Raw genomic sequence first — 17183 nt, forward strand, 5'->3', positions numbered from 1 at the left:
TCAAATTGGTTATAAACCAGTCAGTCAGTTGTTAATGCTTAATGAGGGTCCATCCGCCCGTAAGGGCACAAAATGCAGCTTGCGCTGTCGAGTACGGACCCCGGACATGTCACCAGTCATGTCCTTAAAGAGTTAATTTTGAAGCACAAAGTGGTGATAATTTACCTCCATGCAATTTCCACGGAGTATTAGCCAAAGATATGAATTTTGAGCCAAAAGTAGGTCACTGTACGGCGGTCAATGAGAACCTAAATGTACAGTAACCTGTGACAATAGGAAAGGTGTTTAGCCCTGAAAAGGGCTGTTTGTGCCAGCTATAGGCCTGCCTTTCAAGCCGTCTAACCGTGCTAGGGGCTCACGCACCCTAGCACACCATCCTCGTCGACCCAAGCGCCTACTTTGTAGGGCCACTCCCCTCGGCATTAGTCAGGACACCGGCAGCTAACTTCATGAAGTCTATCTAGTTCGTGCCGCCTTAAACGTAACCCCGAGTAGAAGAAACCATGCGAATTTGCCGCCTTAAACGATACACAATCCTTCAATCATCTGCCGATGCCCTGTGCCTTCTCAGCGACGTGCACGCTCTGAGGGGAAGTGAGAAGTGGTTATAAACCACACTAAGTAAAATTATATATATGTACATAATTATGCAAATAAAACAATTTTCAAACATCGAAGAATATGTAAAATATGTACTGCAAATATTTGTGCATTTTATATGTAATCATTTAAATATATGCATTCATTTCTTATTGTAAAATTTGACTTAAACTTTATAGAAAATAAAGTTTTATTACCTCCCTTTTTTTACATGAAATGTTAAATTCGGTAATATCTTGATAAATAAGGCTTTTTGGAACCTACAATGTTGATAAATCTTAATTTGAGCATCATATTTATGATTTAAAACCATAAAAAATTGTGTTACAGGATCTTTAAAATGAAAGTTGACCATTCCTTATATCCTTTACTTTGAAAATATATTGAAAACAGTTACATGAAAAATTCCATAAGATACATGTATGTTTAGCATTAATTTAAAATAAACAAATATAGGGCCTTAAACTGGTTATTTTGCAGTCAACCAGAATCTTGTATATATATGTAAGCTGACATTAAAGCTACATTAAATAAATATGTTAAAATATTTTTGCCATTGGCCTAAAAACCAAGCATTCTACAGTTTCATTAACCTTTTTAAAAGTTAAAGTTTTAAATCTCATCAAATATTGTTCATAAATTAGGATTTTAAATGGAAAACCCCACGGTAACACTAAAGTTTGTATACGAATTTTAACATGCAAATGAAGACTATATAATCATCTTGTGTATGCGCTACGTCACGGTGTTATAGTTGCTATCCGGAACACAGCAAATATAAGATTTTCTTGTGCAAACACACTTTTAAGCTTCACGGTGCACTAGGCCTGTGGTTCAGAAAAAATAATCATCTCATAAAAAGGATTAAATTTGTATGAAAATATCCGTTACAATGCGGAAATATACCGTTAAATAAGGACTGCTACTTATAGTCATGTTTGTTGATTTAATATTGATGTACGGATGATCTGAAGGCGGAGTTTCTAATGCAAACAGAAATTGTACTTCCGAATTCGCCACAATGAGGTTGCACATTTGTATGCTCATTAAACTCATTTTGGTTGTCTGGACACCAAAATAAGATCTGGAGTCGATATGAAACCCAATTTATCAATGAAATGTCGCTATTTCTTTTTGTTATGAAATTTATTTAATGTAACTTTAACTTAGCTGAAATTATTTCACATGAAATTATTTTACATCTAACTTTGTATTTTAGTATAAAATAATTGTTTTGTTTTCAGTGAACACAGAATGGTGTTTACCATATAAAGAAGGTCCCCCACCAGAACAATATTTCTGTACTAGTAAGCTCAATGTCTGGGCAAATACAGCGGACCAGGCACTGGAAGCTTTGGGAAAATGTAAACAGGTTCTAACACCTTACTTTGAGACAGCACATAGAGATATAGCGGCACAGTTAGCAGGTATCTGTCAATGTTGACTTACAAAGTTCTAACATTAAATGTTGGTTTAAACGTATTTATTTAAGCCCAACAAGATCTTGCAACTTATATTAATCACTTTTGAGTTCCGTTCCTGGAACCAACCACTACTGGGGGTCATATGAAGAAACATTGCTGTGACCTGTATAGGGCTCAAACCCATGATCCCTGGGTTGAGAGGCAGACACCCTAGTCACTAGGCTTCGCTCCCCTAACATAAAATGTTGATTATAGATATTTTAAATATGCCTTTGTTATTTATAATTAAATGTGTGGTAAAGCAATTTCAAAAATTATGATTTATGAACAATGAAAGCTTGTTAGATGCAGTTTCAATACTTTAGACATAGCACTGCAATGTAGATATCATAATCATATTATTGAATAGGATTATTACTCCTAAAGTTGCAGAAGGGCACCTGAGGTCTTCCTCTACCAGTAAGCTGGAAAGCCGCCACATGACCTGTACTGCGTTGATACGACTTAAAATGCAACAAAAAAGAAATATTAATAAAAATATGTTACCATTAAAATTAGCAAAAAGTGTTTTCATTAAAATAATTGGACAAAAAAATACATGCCTTTTATGTAATATTTAGATGACTATTTAGTTTATCATTTTATTATTTTCAAGGTGAAGTTATATTTGGTGTTCTCGGGCAAACAGACATACGAGGGGTGAAAAATATTACTACTGCACTGACAGAGGGACTGTGTGAACTTGGCAACCAAAATGGGGTATGCATTTAATATTTTCATTCTTGTGTTCTTAATTAACCAGCAACGAAAATTTAAACATATCAAGTATAAATACAATATTTTTAATAAATCGAAAAATTCTGATTATTGATTCTGTCCTGACAAAGAAAATTGTGATAATTTCTAATCTGATATGTCATGTTCACTGCCAAATTGAATTTTATTTATTTTGTTTGCTATATAAACAAGGAGGTTTATTTTTCAGGTAAATCCATTGGAGTTCCTAGGTGAATATCTTCTACAGAAAGCAGGTGTAAATGACCTCAACTTTACCAGTACTAAACAGGTAAATAATAATATATGCCATGTATCTTCAATATTTCAAGTCTCTAGAACTTAAAAAAACTTTGACTTTTAAAACTTTAAAAAATCTTGTTGTAGGAGAAAAATTTAGAATTTCTCATATATTCAGATACATTGATTAACAAATGTATGTACCTTGATTTACAAATTTATGTACCTTGATTTACAAATTTATGTACCTTGATTTACAAATTTATGTGCCTTGATTTACAAATGTATAAAAAAATTATCCTTTGTATATATGAATTATTTCACACTAATGGTTTAATATGTTATAATATAGAAACTGCAGCCACTCAAGGACAGTTATGATGATGATGAGGAAGAAGTGGAGGAAGAAGAAGAGGATGAAAATCGGGACAAGTTTGATGAGACAACAAGAACATACGCACAGACACGAGACTGGGACCAGGATGAGGATGCCGACGGTGAGGCGAGGAAAGACGAGGGGTCGGAGAAGGAAACAAAGAGACATAGACATAAAGATGAGAAGAGAAAAGTGGTGTTGAGAACACAAGAGATGAGTCAGAAGTTTGGTACTTTGAGAGCTACTGGAAAATTAGAAAGATTGGTAAGTCAGCAGTTATCTAAAACAAAGTCTATACTGCTGCTAATGCTTTTCTGAAAATAATAAGAAGTGAAGTAGGAAACTTAAAAGTTAATAAAAGTTATTTTAGCTGGTACAACCAGCCTGGTGTCATTTCTGTTTTAATTTACAATAGAAACGTTAAAAGTTTAAATTTTTTCTCAACAATCTACATGCATTTGGATAAAAAAGGGGGCTTATATTGTTATGCAAGATAAAACGTAACTTTGTGAGGTTTTGCCCAATTTTAATGGCCTTGTAATAGTGGCGGCATATCACATTACCCTTATCTGTCTGTCAGTCTTGGTGTCCAGGGTGTGTGTGTTCAAAAAACCTTGTCTGGCCACTTACACCTTTAGCCATCAAGGGATTTCAAAATTACTTGGCACAAATGTGTAGCATGATGAGATATGCAAGACCAAGACCCCTATCACCAAGGTCAAGACGTTTTTGGGAGTTTTCATATAGACATATAGGCAAAACAAGAATGGTGATCCCATTTTTTTTTCTCAATTAAAATGTTTCTGTTATCATATTCTAACAACATGCCAAGTTTAAAGAAATTCTATTGAACAGTTTTTAGTTTTGCCTATATGTCTATATGAAAACTCCCGAAAACGTCCTTAAAGATCAAAGGTAAGCAGTTAGAAAATCTTGTCTGGTCCATAACTCTGTCATGCATCAAGGGATTTAGAAGTCAGTTGGCTAAAGTGTTTAGCATCTGTCCTATTGTAACATCTTAATTCATATTATTTGATGTCTTAATATATAAAGTGGTAGTTGTGTACACTTTCTTTTATAAATTTTGTATATTTTCACAGACAACACAGAAATATAGTGATCATCCTGAGAAGAGAACACCTATCGCCATGGAGATGGTCTCTAGTGAAGTGGAGTACAACAGAGTACTGACTGCCATCAAAAATGTCTACTTTAAACCTCTAAATGCTGCTCTTAGATCTAACAGGTCGGTATTTTGGTCAGGTCAAAAAAAAATATATATATAGTCATATGATCTACTTGGAATTAAAGGTAATATATTAACTGGTCATATGTGCAGTTGTTTCATACACCTTTTAAAAATATATAAAAGGAAAGGACATTTGTATTCTTTTATATGTTTCTTGTCCTTCTGTAACATCGGATCAATACTTTAAATGTAGAGGATTGAATATAAACCTGAGCAGAGAATATGAGAAATGTTACCATTATCTTCAATAAACAGACTAAAAAAGAATTGAGTCTGTGATTTTTCCTTGTTGACAGGGGATTTCCTCGTTCTATAATTTTTGTTTGAATTTTCAATAATAAAAAGGTTTTATGGTGTGTATTTCAGAGCAATTATCAGTAATCAAAATCTACAGATTATTTTCACGGATGTATTGGCTATACTTGACATCAGCAAGTAAGTTAACCTTTTTTCTCCATTTACAGTTTTGAGAAAACATTATCATTTTTGTACCTTGTAAATGATTTGTTAAAAAGATAGACATCAGTCAACTGATTTACTACTATTATCTCATAATGAGGGTAGATTTTTTTTATTGAGTTTACAAACAAGTTTAAATACTTGATATACGAGTGAATTTAAATATTAAAAGTATTGCAGCATGGAAATCATAAACTTTGATATTTGAAGTGTACTCATTCTTTATTTGTTAAAATATTTCTGTATGTTAAAAGAATTATTACCATTTATGTCTTTATACTTGAAATTATGAACATTTTCAGTGATTTAAAGGACAATCTTCAGAATCGTTTGTTAGAGTGGGATGCCCAGGAAACGTGTGTTGGAGATATATTTGTCAAGTTCTGCACAAGGTTGAAGGTTTATACAAACTTTGTGAATAATAACGAGGTTATTCTCCGCTGTATAGAGAGATCTAAAGAACAGACACCTGCATTTAGAGCTTTCCTGGCGAGAAATGACAGGACACCCGAGACTAAGATGTTAACGTAAGTATATATTGTTATAACTACGTTGTTCTGAGTTAGATTTTAAAATATTTTTGTCATAAACTTGTGTACATAGAACACAGTCATAAAATTCTTGCACTCTCTTTACTTAGCTAATTAATTTGTAAGGCTAAATATAAGTTAGATATTTTACTGAAGATGTATATGAATAAATGTATTAAGTACTAAAATGTATCTTAAACATGACTGTATTCTTTTGTTTTCAGAGCTTAGTATGAAATGTAAAGAAAGATTTAATTTTATAAATGCCAGTTACATCTTGCTCAAAAAGAAAGAAAAAAAAAAAGACTTACAAATTATATTAGTTTCATTGCTTATTTTCTTTTTTCAAAACAATTTGTTCCGAAACATTATTTCTCAGTAACTTACTTTTAAGACACATGCTAGATTTGCTTCATAGATAATATAATACTGTCAATTTATATGTAAATATAAGAAATATTATATATTCAGACTACAGGAGATGTTGTTACTGCCATCAAGGAGGATAAATGAGTATGTAACATTATTGAGCTGGTTCGAGCTTCACACGCCCAAGTCACACCAGGACCGAGCTGACCTCGCCGATGCTATAAGTACACTCACTGAACTAGAGAAATGTATAAATGAGGTACACCTAAAAATTTGTTCATTCATATTGTCACTATAGAGTATTGAAGTACACAAATGCCAATAAATGACAAATATGGAGCAAATGTATCATAAATATAGGAAATAAGTTTGTAATAGTTATAATGCCTCTTTACAGGATCTCAGCAGCGCAAAATGCCATCTTTCTATGTCTGTTTAAAGTTACTTATAGCAGTGGATGAATTAGTGTTTATATGTATTTGATACAATGATTGTATCAATTTACTTACCATTTGTATAATACAGTGTAAAATGAGGATGGAGAGAGACAAGGAGCTGATAGAATTACAGAGAAAAATACAAAACTGCCCGGTAAGTTCACCTCTGTCTGATACTTACTTAAACTCTTTCAAAAAACAACAGCATAGAGCTAGAACAGCCTGCTCTTCTTTGCAATCTAATGAGACTTTGTACTACTGGCAGTTTCAGTTTAGTGTCTTGGTTTTTGATATAACCCCTCATGTTCACAATTAGAAGATCCAAAAATATCAAAGCAGGACAAGTCCATTTTGTAAATTCAGCAAGTGTTAAACTTGTTCATTTAAGCTGCAACTGGTAACATCTTACCAAATGTTGCTTTGGGTTTATATTAGGATTTCCTGTGCTAGTACTGCTTCTGTTTGTTACTTGATATGTTGTCATAATTTGGTAAGGTGCTCATAAATGAATGAAGATCTTTTGAATTAAAACTTTCAAGGGATTTAAAGTATTAGTGATGAGGTAACCGCAGTCATCAAAGAGAACATTTTTTCTTTTTAACAACTGTTAGATTTTAACTTCCATCTTCTTACAAGGAGTAAAAAAAGATGTAACTTTGATATTAAAGATTATGTTCAGCTTTTAAAGAAGCTACATTGCAAACCCTATTCATTTTGCAAGATTTTGATACATCGTAATTATACTTTCCTGTGATCCATTATCTTAAGTTTAACATTATTTCTGGAAAAAAAACAGTATTATATAGCATGTATATATTACAGGCTTTGTTGGAAGCTAACAGATACCTGATTAAACATTTAGATGCAAAGCAACTGAATCCACCAAAGAAATCTTCAGAAATACCAGAATTACAGTAAGTTTACACTCATGATAATTGTTACAAATTAAAGTAATGAAATATTTTTGTAGGAAAGACTAGTTGAAAATTTTTTATTTTTTCTATTCTTTAAAACACACAAACAACATTTAATCAATGATAGATATACTGTACTTGAAGTTTTGGTGTATGATAATGGATTTAAACATGACGTGTTTATGAATGTATATGGCATATAGCCCCAAGTACATTTAACTCTCTATATATAACAAGATTTTATATATAGGGGCGGCCCTGGCCAAGTGGTTATGGTCCTTCAAACCACTTGCCCCTCACTGCTGTGGGTTCAAATCCTGGCAGGGACTTTACATTGTTTTATGCAGGGAAGCTATCCAGACTAGCTTACAGAACGTTGGTGGTTCTTCTCAGGTGCCCGTTTATGCCTGAAAAAATACACGGAAAGGCAACTGAGGTCTTTCTCTTCAAGTATAACTGGAACATCGCCATATGACCTATACTGTGTTGGTGTGACGTAAAACCCAATCAAACAAACAAACAAAGACATTATCTATGTGTACAAAAAATAATAATAAACTTAACCTCACCAACAAGAATAGTATTTGAAAATCAAATGGTTAAGAATGTATAAAAATTTAAGGTCAGTAATTGGAACATATTTTTTACATTTTTCTATATATATCATAGGGTTTACCAGCATGCTGCTATATTTGGATTGTTTTTGTTCAATGATGCGCTTGTGTTGACACGAAGAACATCTAAAAACTTTCCGTTCAGTCGAGCGATTGAGTACAACTTCAAGTTTGAGGCCAGTGTCTCCCTCAATAGACTGCGTGTACATGACATGCCAGATTCTAAAGGTTTGTAATGAGTTACTTCTGGTGAAATATACAAATTATCTTGACTATCAAGCTTAAACAAGTAATATTTAAATAAATGAAATTCGAAATATATTAGTACAAAATATATGTGTATATTGTAAAACATGATTTGGCTTCATATTTGCTTATATAGATCAATGAAAATAAAGTCCATGCATTCTGACTTATTTACTTATATCAGTTCAGTCTGTTTTCTTAAGAGTTGTCTGATTTGTCATACCCTATAAGTAGATTTAACATTAAAATGCCCAACTGTATCAGCATTTATAATATAGTTACAGACTCTTTCCTGAATTAGCTGTGTTTTGGTATTTGTTTCAGACTTGAAGAATGCATTCAAGATGGAAACCCCAAAACAACAGTGGGTATTCTCCACAGAAACATCAGAGGAGAAATTTAACTGGATAAGCTTAGTGGAACAATCAGTGCGCGCTGCCTTACAGGGTTAATCCAACATGTCAAATAGAATCCGGTGTCTGAATCTTGCAATTATTTAATTTGAAAACATTGTACAATTTTAATTACGCATAAAAACAGTTATCAGGGATTTTATTAATCTTAACTGCCATACTGTCCTAGATATGAATATCTATGTTAATTTCCTGATGTTTATACCTATAAAAAAGGTAATATATTTTTAGATAGTAAATTATTGCATTACATAAATGAGTGGTATTTCGTAGGGCAATCGCTTGAATTAATAACACACAACTCATGCAATAAAGCTGTAAGTGGTAAAGTTATGAGTATTTATGGCAATTGCTGTATAGTTTCAAATCTAATGTAAGAATGATTCTTTTTAGAAAGGGCTGTCACCTGGGCTTTTCAGCTTTAAAAAGAATCTGTGTCACTTCAAAAGAAATCTTATCTTCATTATTTGAATATTCATGTGCTTGTTTGTTTTCTAGGTTTGTTTCCAAATTGACATTAGTTTCTAGCTTCCAGCTGGCATATGTTTTTGAAGTATGAAGTCCATTGTAATAGTTATAACCATTGACGTTAGATAATAGCTTTCTCTACTGTATTATTTTTGAAGGCTTATTGAAGATAGACTGTGATAGTGTTTAGTGTGATTTAAGTTATTTGTTATGCAATGCTACATATTATATTTACTGCCAATTAGTAATCCAGTATTAAAATTGTATGTAGTTTTTTTCTGTCATTTACATGTATTTATATAAATTTGCACATATCATTGTTTGTTAAATGTAGTGTCCATTGACTATTGTCCTGTCTGAAAATATTTTGTACAATAGTTTACAAAATGTGTAGTTGTATATAATTAGAATTATTCATATTTAGCTGTGATATGTTTCAATGTAACAAAACTTACAACTGTATGTTAATTGCTCTTCTAATAAGCTTTAACTAATAAGCAAAAAACTCCAGACAAAATTCTATAATCCATTTCCACATAATATTTATATGAAACATTTTATTTAAAACAGCATGCCTCCAGATTCATGCTTATTATCATGAAAATTTTGAAAATGTACCATAGTTACACGCAAAATATTTCGAAAATGAACAAAGGAAGTGACTGACATTGCAGTTATACCTACAATCCACACTGCAGTAACAATAAAATCTGGTAGCTTAGTTTCCCTATTATCATAGTCTCTTGTCTGGTTGTTTAGGTTACAATATTGTTATAGGTACAAAAAGTATTTCTATAAAGATGAATTTTCAATGTATACCATAGCTATTTGACAATATTTTGCATTATGTTTTATTTATTATGCCACCGCAGCATCTGCAATGTGGTGGCATATAGCAATTCACCTGTGTGTGTGTGTGTGTATGTGTATTCTATAGATTATATAGTGAACTTAAAAAATCTTCTTGTGAAAAACCACTAGTCCAATTTCAACCAAACTTGGCAGGATTGATCCTTGGGTGAAGGGCTTCCAAAGTTGTTCAAAGAATTTCATTCCATGCAGAAATCTGGTTGCCATGGCAACCAAAAGGAATTATAAGAATAAATTTAAAAAATCTTCTTGTAAAGACCCAAAAGGCCTAGAGCTTAGATATTTTTGCATAAGGCATTGTCTGGCAGACCTCTACCAAGATTGTTCAAATTATAGCCCTGGGGTCAAAATCGGCCCCGCCCCGGGGGTCATTGATTTTCACTATATGTACATATAGTAAAAACTTAAAATACCTTCTTGTCTGAAGGTACAAGGCTTAGAGGTTTGATATTTGGTATGTGTTATTATCTATAGGTACTCTACCAAATTTTGCCTCTATTGTCAAAATCAGCCCCGCCCCGGGGGTCATAGGTTTTCCTTATATGTATATAGTAAAACTTTTAAAAAAATTCTTCTAGCAATTGACAAATGCTAGAGATTAGATATTTTGCATGAAACATTGTGTAGTTCACCTCTACTAAGATTGTTCAAATTATAGCCCTAGGGTCAAGATTGGTCCCACCCCAGGGGTTATTGATCTTCAATATGTACATATAGTAAAAAATCAAAAAATCTTATTGTCTGAAGGTACAAGGCTTAGAGCTGTAATATTTGTTGTATGATATCATCTTTAGGTACTCTACCAAAGCTGTTCTAATTTTACCTCTAGTGTCAAAATTAGTCTGCCCCGGGTTCATAGGTTTTCCTTATATGTATATAGTTAAAACTTAAAAAATCATCTTCTCTAAATTGACAAAGGCTAGAGGTTAGATATTTTGCATGAAACATTGTGTAGTGAACCTCTAGCAAGATTGTACAAATTATAACCCTGGGGTCAAAATTGGCTCCACGCCCGGGGGTCATTGATTTTCATATAGTAAAAAATCTAATTGTCTGAAGGTACAAGGTTAGAGCTCTGATATTTGGTATATAATATTATCTATGGGTCCTCTACTAAAGTTGTTTTAATTATGCCCCTAGTGTTAAAATTGCCCTGCCCCAGAGGTGATGTTTTCCCTCATATGTATAAAGTAAAAAACTTGAAAACTCATCTTCTCTGAATTGACAAAGGCTAGAGGTTAAATATTTGGCATGGGACTTTGCGAAGTGAACCTCTACCAAGATTGTTCAAATTATAGCCCTGGGGTCAAAATTGGCTCCGCCAAGGGGTCATTGATTTTTATTATGTACATATAGTAAAAAAATAAAAAATCTTTTTGTCTGAAGGTACAAGGCATAGAGCTTTGATGTTTGCTATATAATATCATCTATAGGTCCTCTACCAAAGTTGTTCAAATTTTTCCCCTGGTGTCAAAATTGGCCCTGCCCGGGGGCATTGATTCTCTTTATATACACAAAGTAAAAACAGAAACTAAAACAAATGTTTTCTGAATTGGAGAAAGCTACAGCTTAGATATTTGACATGAAATGTTGTTTGGTGGACCTGTAGCAAGATTGTTTTGAATTAAACCTTTGGGTCAAAATTTTTCCTTGCCCAAGGGAACAGTGACCTACTATCTTGTCCTTGGATGTACAGCAATGAAAGTTTGACCATTTGCACAGTTTTAGTTGTAAAATTGAACTTTGATATCAGGTGACCTAGATTTTGATAATGTGACCTACTTTCTTGTCCTTTGATGTACAGCTATGAAATTTGAACCATGTGCACAGTTTAAGATGTAAAGTGAACTTTGATATCAGCTGACCTAGATTTTGACAAAGTGTCTTACTGTGTTGTCCTTTGATGTAGTCATGAAATTTAGGCTGTGTGAAATATGACCTTCACCACCCAATTCACTAGACTGAACTGCATTGATATATTCCTACTCTGATCTTTTATTTGAATAACAATAGATTTAACCACTAATCTGATAATAAGAATTAGATAGGTCTGGGATCTATGCATTATGACAATCTTCAATTGTATAGAAACAAAAAAATCTGTTCCTACACTACTATTTAGTGTAGTATTAATGCGGTTGCATAGCATTTTTCACAAATGCAATCTTGTTTTGCTTACTATTATTGTATGCATGTTTTATAAAGCACTCTGTGATAATAATTTGCACTTTTAACTGTCTAGATACATTGTGATGTATTTAAATTCTTTGTAGTGCAATTAATAAGAATCTTTTATATTTTTATTAACATTTTCATTTAGAATTCCATGTTATTATATATGCAGAATTTGTTGTAGCTTGAATGTGCATGGTCTCCTAGCACAGTTATATACATGTAGCCATTATTCTGGTAGCAGGAATAATGACTGTGAATGACACAAGAAAAGAGCCATGTCAGAATTCACATCTAAAGCCTGACAGACTCTAGTTGGTGGTATTGGTAGTTTTTACGTAATCCACATTGAATTTATCAGAGCACATTTCAGCTACCACACCATTCCTGGGCAAGCAGTTTACCAGTACTCGTTGCCTTCACTTTCGCAAAGAACTGAAACTTTTGTACATGCCAGAGCAGTCAGGTTCAATGCAAATGACCATAGAAAGGATATCATGATCAATCACAATGAAAGTGACCTGCAACGTCCGGAAATTGAACTTGGATCGCCCGATTCACAGACCAACGTTCTACCTATTAAGCTAACCGGACAGCTCTATGCTGTTGGCGAATCTATTATGATATAATCTCCATTCAAAGAGACTCCACTTACTTTATTTGTCATGATAGGACTGGAAACAGTTTTTTTTTTTAGATTTGCGTAGCATTTGATGTAGGTTTGGACCAATGACTTTCTCCCAATAGGCAATTTTTCAGAATAATAATTTTTATTATGCAAAATTATCCCAAAAATGTAAAGCATTGCAATGCTTTTCAACCAAATTGGGCCCAGAATCTCTCAAAGTATGAATTTCAAATTTAATTTTTTAGGCTTTTTGATGTCATTGGAGCTCTTCAAGATTTAGTGTTATTGTTGTTTTTAGTGATAATGTTTTCAGCCTAGCAATATATGAAATGAAGTGATATTTATTTATACATTTTGTGTATTTTGTTTTGCTTCTGTTCTTATGATTGTTATTATATAGGGTGCTTGTTGGTTTGTTATGTTTGAATCCATGATTGTTTTGTTTGTTTTTTTATTTAATATTAAAGAAATTAAGTTTACACAGACCATCTCACAAATCACAGTTTCATTTGTTGTTTTTTTTCATTTTTACAATTATGAAAAAAAAAATGTTTGTTTTGGAAGAAGTTGATCATGATTTTAGCACTGTTGGTGTTTATACTCTTTCCTTATTATTTCCATATTATCTAAATGTGTCAAGCAAAATGCATTTGAAAGACTTTTTGTTACTGATAATGTTTTAATGCATTTATTGCAAAAATTGCTTTATTGTGTTAAAGAATTTACTTTATCTCTTTAGTTTGATACTGAAAAATTTCTTTAAATCAATTTCTGGCTGCAAAAAATATGCATATGAAAAATTAAGCCAGACTGGCATACACAATTCACCTGCACTACTGGTTGCTTTGATATCGATAACTCAAACAAAAAAACAGGTCAAAAACATGTATACTCTCCTACTTTTTATTGTGTCGCCTTGAAAAGGTGACATATAGGGGTTACTTTTGTCGGCGGTGTCGGCGACGTCTGTGTCGGCGCCGTTGTCGGTGTCCCCTAAAGCTTGTCCGGAGCATAACTCAGGCACTATAAGTCTGATTGACTTCAAACTTGGTATGCATGCTTCTTTCAATAACCCGAAGTGCAGTGCACAAGGACCGGTACTCTGCAGTTCTTATTTTTTGAGTTATTGCCCTTTGTTAATTTTCATACTTTAATTTTGTCCGGGCCATTTCTCTTCAACTAAAAAAGCCATGGACTTGAAACTTCATAGGATGATAGATCTCATTATTAAGAAGTGCAGTGCACAAGAACCAGTACTCTGCACTTCCTAATTTTTGAGTTATTGCCCTTTGTTAATTTTCATACTTTATTTTTGTCCGGGCCATTTCTCCTAATGTATAAAAGCCATGGACTTGAAACTTCATAGGATGATAGGTCTCATTAAGAAGAAGTGCAGTGCACAAGAATCGGTACTCTGCATTTCTTAATTTTTGAGTTATGGCCCTTTGTTAATTTTCATACTTAATTTTTGTCCAGGCCATTTCTCCGAAAGTATAAAAGTTATGGACTTGAAACTTCATAGGATGATAGATCTCATTAAAAAGAAGTGCAGTGCATAAGAACTGATACTCTGCATTTCTTATTTTTGAGTTATTGCCCTTTGTTGATTTTCTTACTTTATTTTTGTCCTCATGGTCATTTCTCCTCAAGTATGAAAGCTATGGACTTGAAACATCATAGAATGATAGATCTTATTGATAAGAAGTGCAGTGTACAGAAACTGCTGCTCTGCACTTATTATTTTTTTAGTTATTGCCCTTTTTTATTTTTCATATTTCATTTTTGTCCTGGCCATTTCCCCTAAACTACATTGTTCACAAGGCGACACATCCGACTCGCGGAGTTCTAGTTAGAATATTCTCTTTTTCCTTTTCAATGAAATTTATTCCTAGGAGTGTGATGGGACTTAAACATAAATTTTTTTAATAAGTTTATGGAATAAGCTTATAAGAAAACTCCAGTTATTATCAGAATTACTGAAATTCTTCTGCATAAATTGTAACATACCAGTAACTATATTCTTATATTTTCATTCTTTATAAATTGTACACCTGTAGAATCTTTATACTATAATGTATTGACCTATTAAACACTTTATAACTGTTTGTTGTTGTTTCTGTTGTGATATGTAGACCCAAATAGCCGAGAGCATTAAGAAAATTCCCCACTTGCCCCTCACCGCTGTGGGTTCGAATCCCATTCATGTGAAAAAGCTTTCCAGCTAGCTTACTGAACATCTGTGGTTCTACTCAGGTGTCTGTCAGTGCCTGAAATAATGCACAGAAGGGCACACAAGGTCTTTGTCATCAGTAAAGCTGGAACATTGCCATATGACCAATACTGTGTTGGTGTGACGTAAAACCCAGTCAAACAAACAAGAAAACTCCAGTTAAAGATAAAGAAAACCCTTTTCTTTAAAATGCCTGCTAGATGATCTCCAGATAGGTTTTAAGAGGTATGAAAGATATTCTAAATTTATTGTCACTTGGCAGTCACTCAAATTGCTGTTGATCTGTATCCAGAAAGGGACAATGATTTTGTTTCATGTGAAGATCAGTAAGCTTGAAGGTATGCATAAACACTGTTTCTCTGTGACCTTTAAGATAGCTGTGCAAGCCTTGATAAGTTATTGTTAAATCTTTAAAAAAATTCATAAAAGAATCCTAGTCCAGACAGAAGTATGCCTGTCAACATTTAAAAAGTGTGACTTTATCTTTGACAGAAAACAACAGAACTTCTACACATCTGTACAATGGTTGCTTCATTTAATTTTAAAAGCCCTAAACACACTAGAAAAATGACAGAACTAACAAAATGATGGCATATTTATAGGAGTTAGTATCCTTTGCATTAAATTTCAAAATAGGGATGTAAGTTTGGCACACATTTATCTTCATGTGCGGAACATGCAGTTCTTGAGATATGAAGCTGCATGCAGAACCTTCTCAGGTAAGCAGAATGCCCTTGCATATCAGACAGGTGTTACAACTAGTTTTACCCTTGCTGGAAATTTCATATGGCATGTGGGTGCAAGATAAGTTTCATGCTTTATGTCATTTCAATACATTTTATAATGTAACCTACATCATTTCACTGTTGTAAATCCATACACATCTGTAAAGAAAGTGACAGGTGAAATGACTTAAATTTCCATGAAAACTTAAATTATTCAAATAGCCCATTATTTCAAAATATGCATGAAAATTACCAGCCTAAGTCTTGTTACTGTCTCATAGGTTTGTACCTTCGGGATGGATATTCCCATTTGAAACTTCAAAACACAATACATGACAATTATTACTATGAATAGTTGAGCTTAAAATGCTCAAGAGCTGGAAATTATTATATTACGTCGGTGAATATCACATCATATTCAATATCTCACCAGTCAATAATTATATAGTATTAAAAGATAACAAGATTTAATTGGTCAGAAATGTTTATATATACATTAATAATACATGACCTGCATTATAAATTTACATAATAAATTTGTAAATATGAACACATTTCAAAAATTCAGTAGCAATACAATGTTGTAAAATCTAAAATAAAACTGTACAATGTATGTTTTATAAATCCCCATAAACACTAGAATGAGAAGTATGAAAGAAACTTTGTAAATCATATGTGTGTAATATATAATGTTGCTAAATGATGATACTAATTGTCCCAAGTTTGAAATGAAATAATCTAAAATATGTTATATTAATATATTACGTTAGCAAAATTCAATTACTGTGGAGAAAAATAAAATATAAACATGATCATTATTTCAGATTTGTGTACAACATGATATTAAATACAACAATATTAATATTCAATATGTAACCATGAATTATTTACATACTCCATATATGTCTGGGTTTCTTGCAATTACAATCTTTTTCTGTTGCAGGGCTATTAACCAGAGTGTCTGTAAATTTGGTAATAAATCAGCTGTATTAATGGCCAGACATTGGTCTGAGGTAAAGATTTCATAAAAACAAAATCATCATCACTGCAGTGATGAGACATGATCCTCTTAAAAATTACCTAATTCTGATCACATTTATTAATAAACTAACAGTTAAAGACCAATGGTATTAGGCAAAGTGCCTTCAATTAAATCATCAAATAAAAAAACACATACCTCAATGGTCACCAAATTAAACTTTTCAATAAAGCTCTGTGTACAAAACTAACCAAGCAAACCCTTTCATATAAAATAATGCATATATGTACAAATATTTACAAAAAAAGCCTGTCAATACAGGAAAATATATATATTTAGAATTCTTAGAATTCCATACACTCCCTTAAATCACTAACACATAACCTTCAAATATGAAACAGAATTTCAAATAAGCTGTCATAAAAGTGGGTTTTTTTTCAATCATTACAAAAAAAGAAAGAAAACA

General features: G+C 32.6%; 1 protein-coding gene across 1 annotated transcript in view; it reads left to right on the plus strand.

Moving 5' to 3' along the window:
* The window catches only part of LOC132727303 (epithelial cell-transforming sequence 2 oncogene-like), a 55259-nt gene extending 41574 nt beyond the window's left edge, over positions 1-13685 (plus strand). Inside the window, exons 13-24 of the mRNA XM_060712734.1 lie at positions 1845-2027; positions 2680-2783; positions 3010-3090; positions 3391-3678; positions 4515-4660; positions 5030-5098; positions 5425-5649; positions 6124-6280; positions 6547-6612; positions 7281-7372; positions 8042-8214; positions 8557-13685. Coding sequence (XP_060568717.1) covers positions 1845-2027; positions 2680-2783; positions 3010-3090; positions 3391-3678; positions 4515-4660; positions 5030-5098; positions 5425-5649; positions 6124-6280; positions 6547-6612; positions 7281-7372; positions 8042-8214; positions 8557-8684 — 1712 coding nt within the window. The 3' untranslated portion in view covers positions 8685-13685. The remainder of the gene's footprint in view (positions 1-1844; positions 2028-2679; positions 2784-3009; positions 3091-3390; positions 3679-4514; positions 4661-5029; positions 5099-5424; positions 5650-6123; positions 6281-6546; positions 6613-7280; positions 7373-8041; positions 8215-8556) is intronic.
* Positions 13686-17183: the final 3498 nt, after the last annotated feature.

The sequence above is a fragment of the Ruditapes philippinarum genome, unplaced genomic scaffold (genome assembly GCF_026571515.1).
Source record: "Ruditapes philippinarum isolate M1 unplaced genomic scaffold, ASM2657151v2 ctg862_1_1_1_1, whole genome shotgun sequence".
Lineage (NCBI taxonomy): Eukaryota > Metazoa > Mollusca > Bivalvia > Venerida > Veneridae > Ruditapes > Ruditapes philippinarum.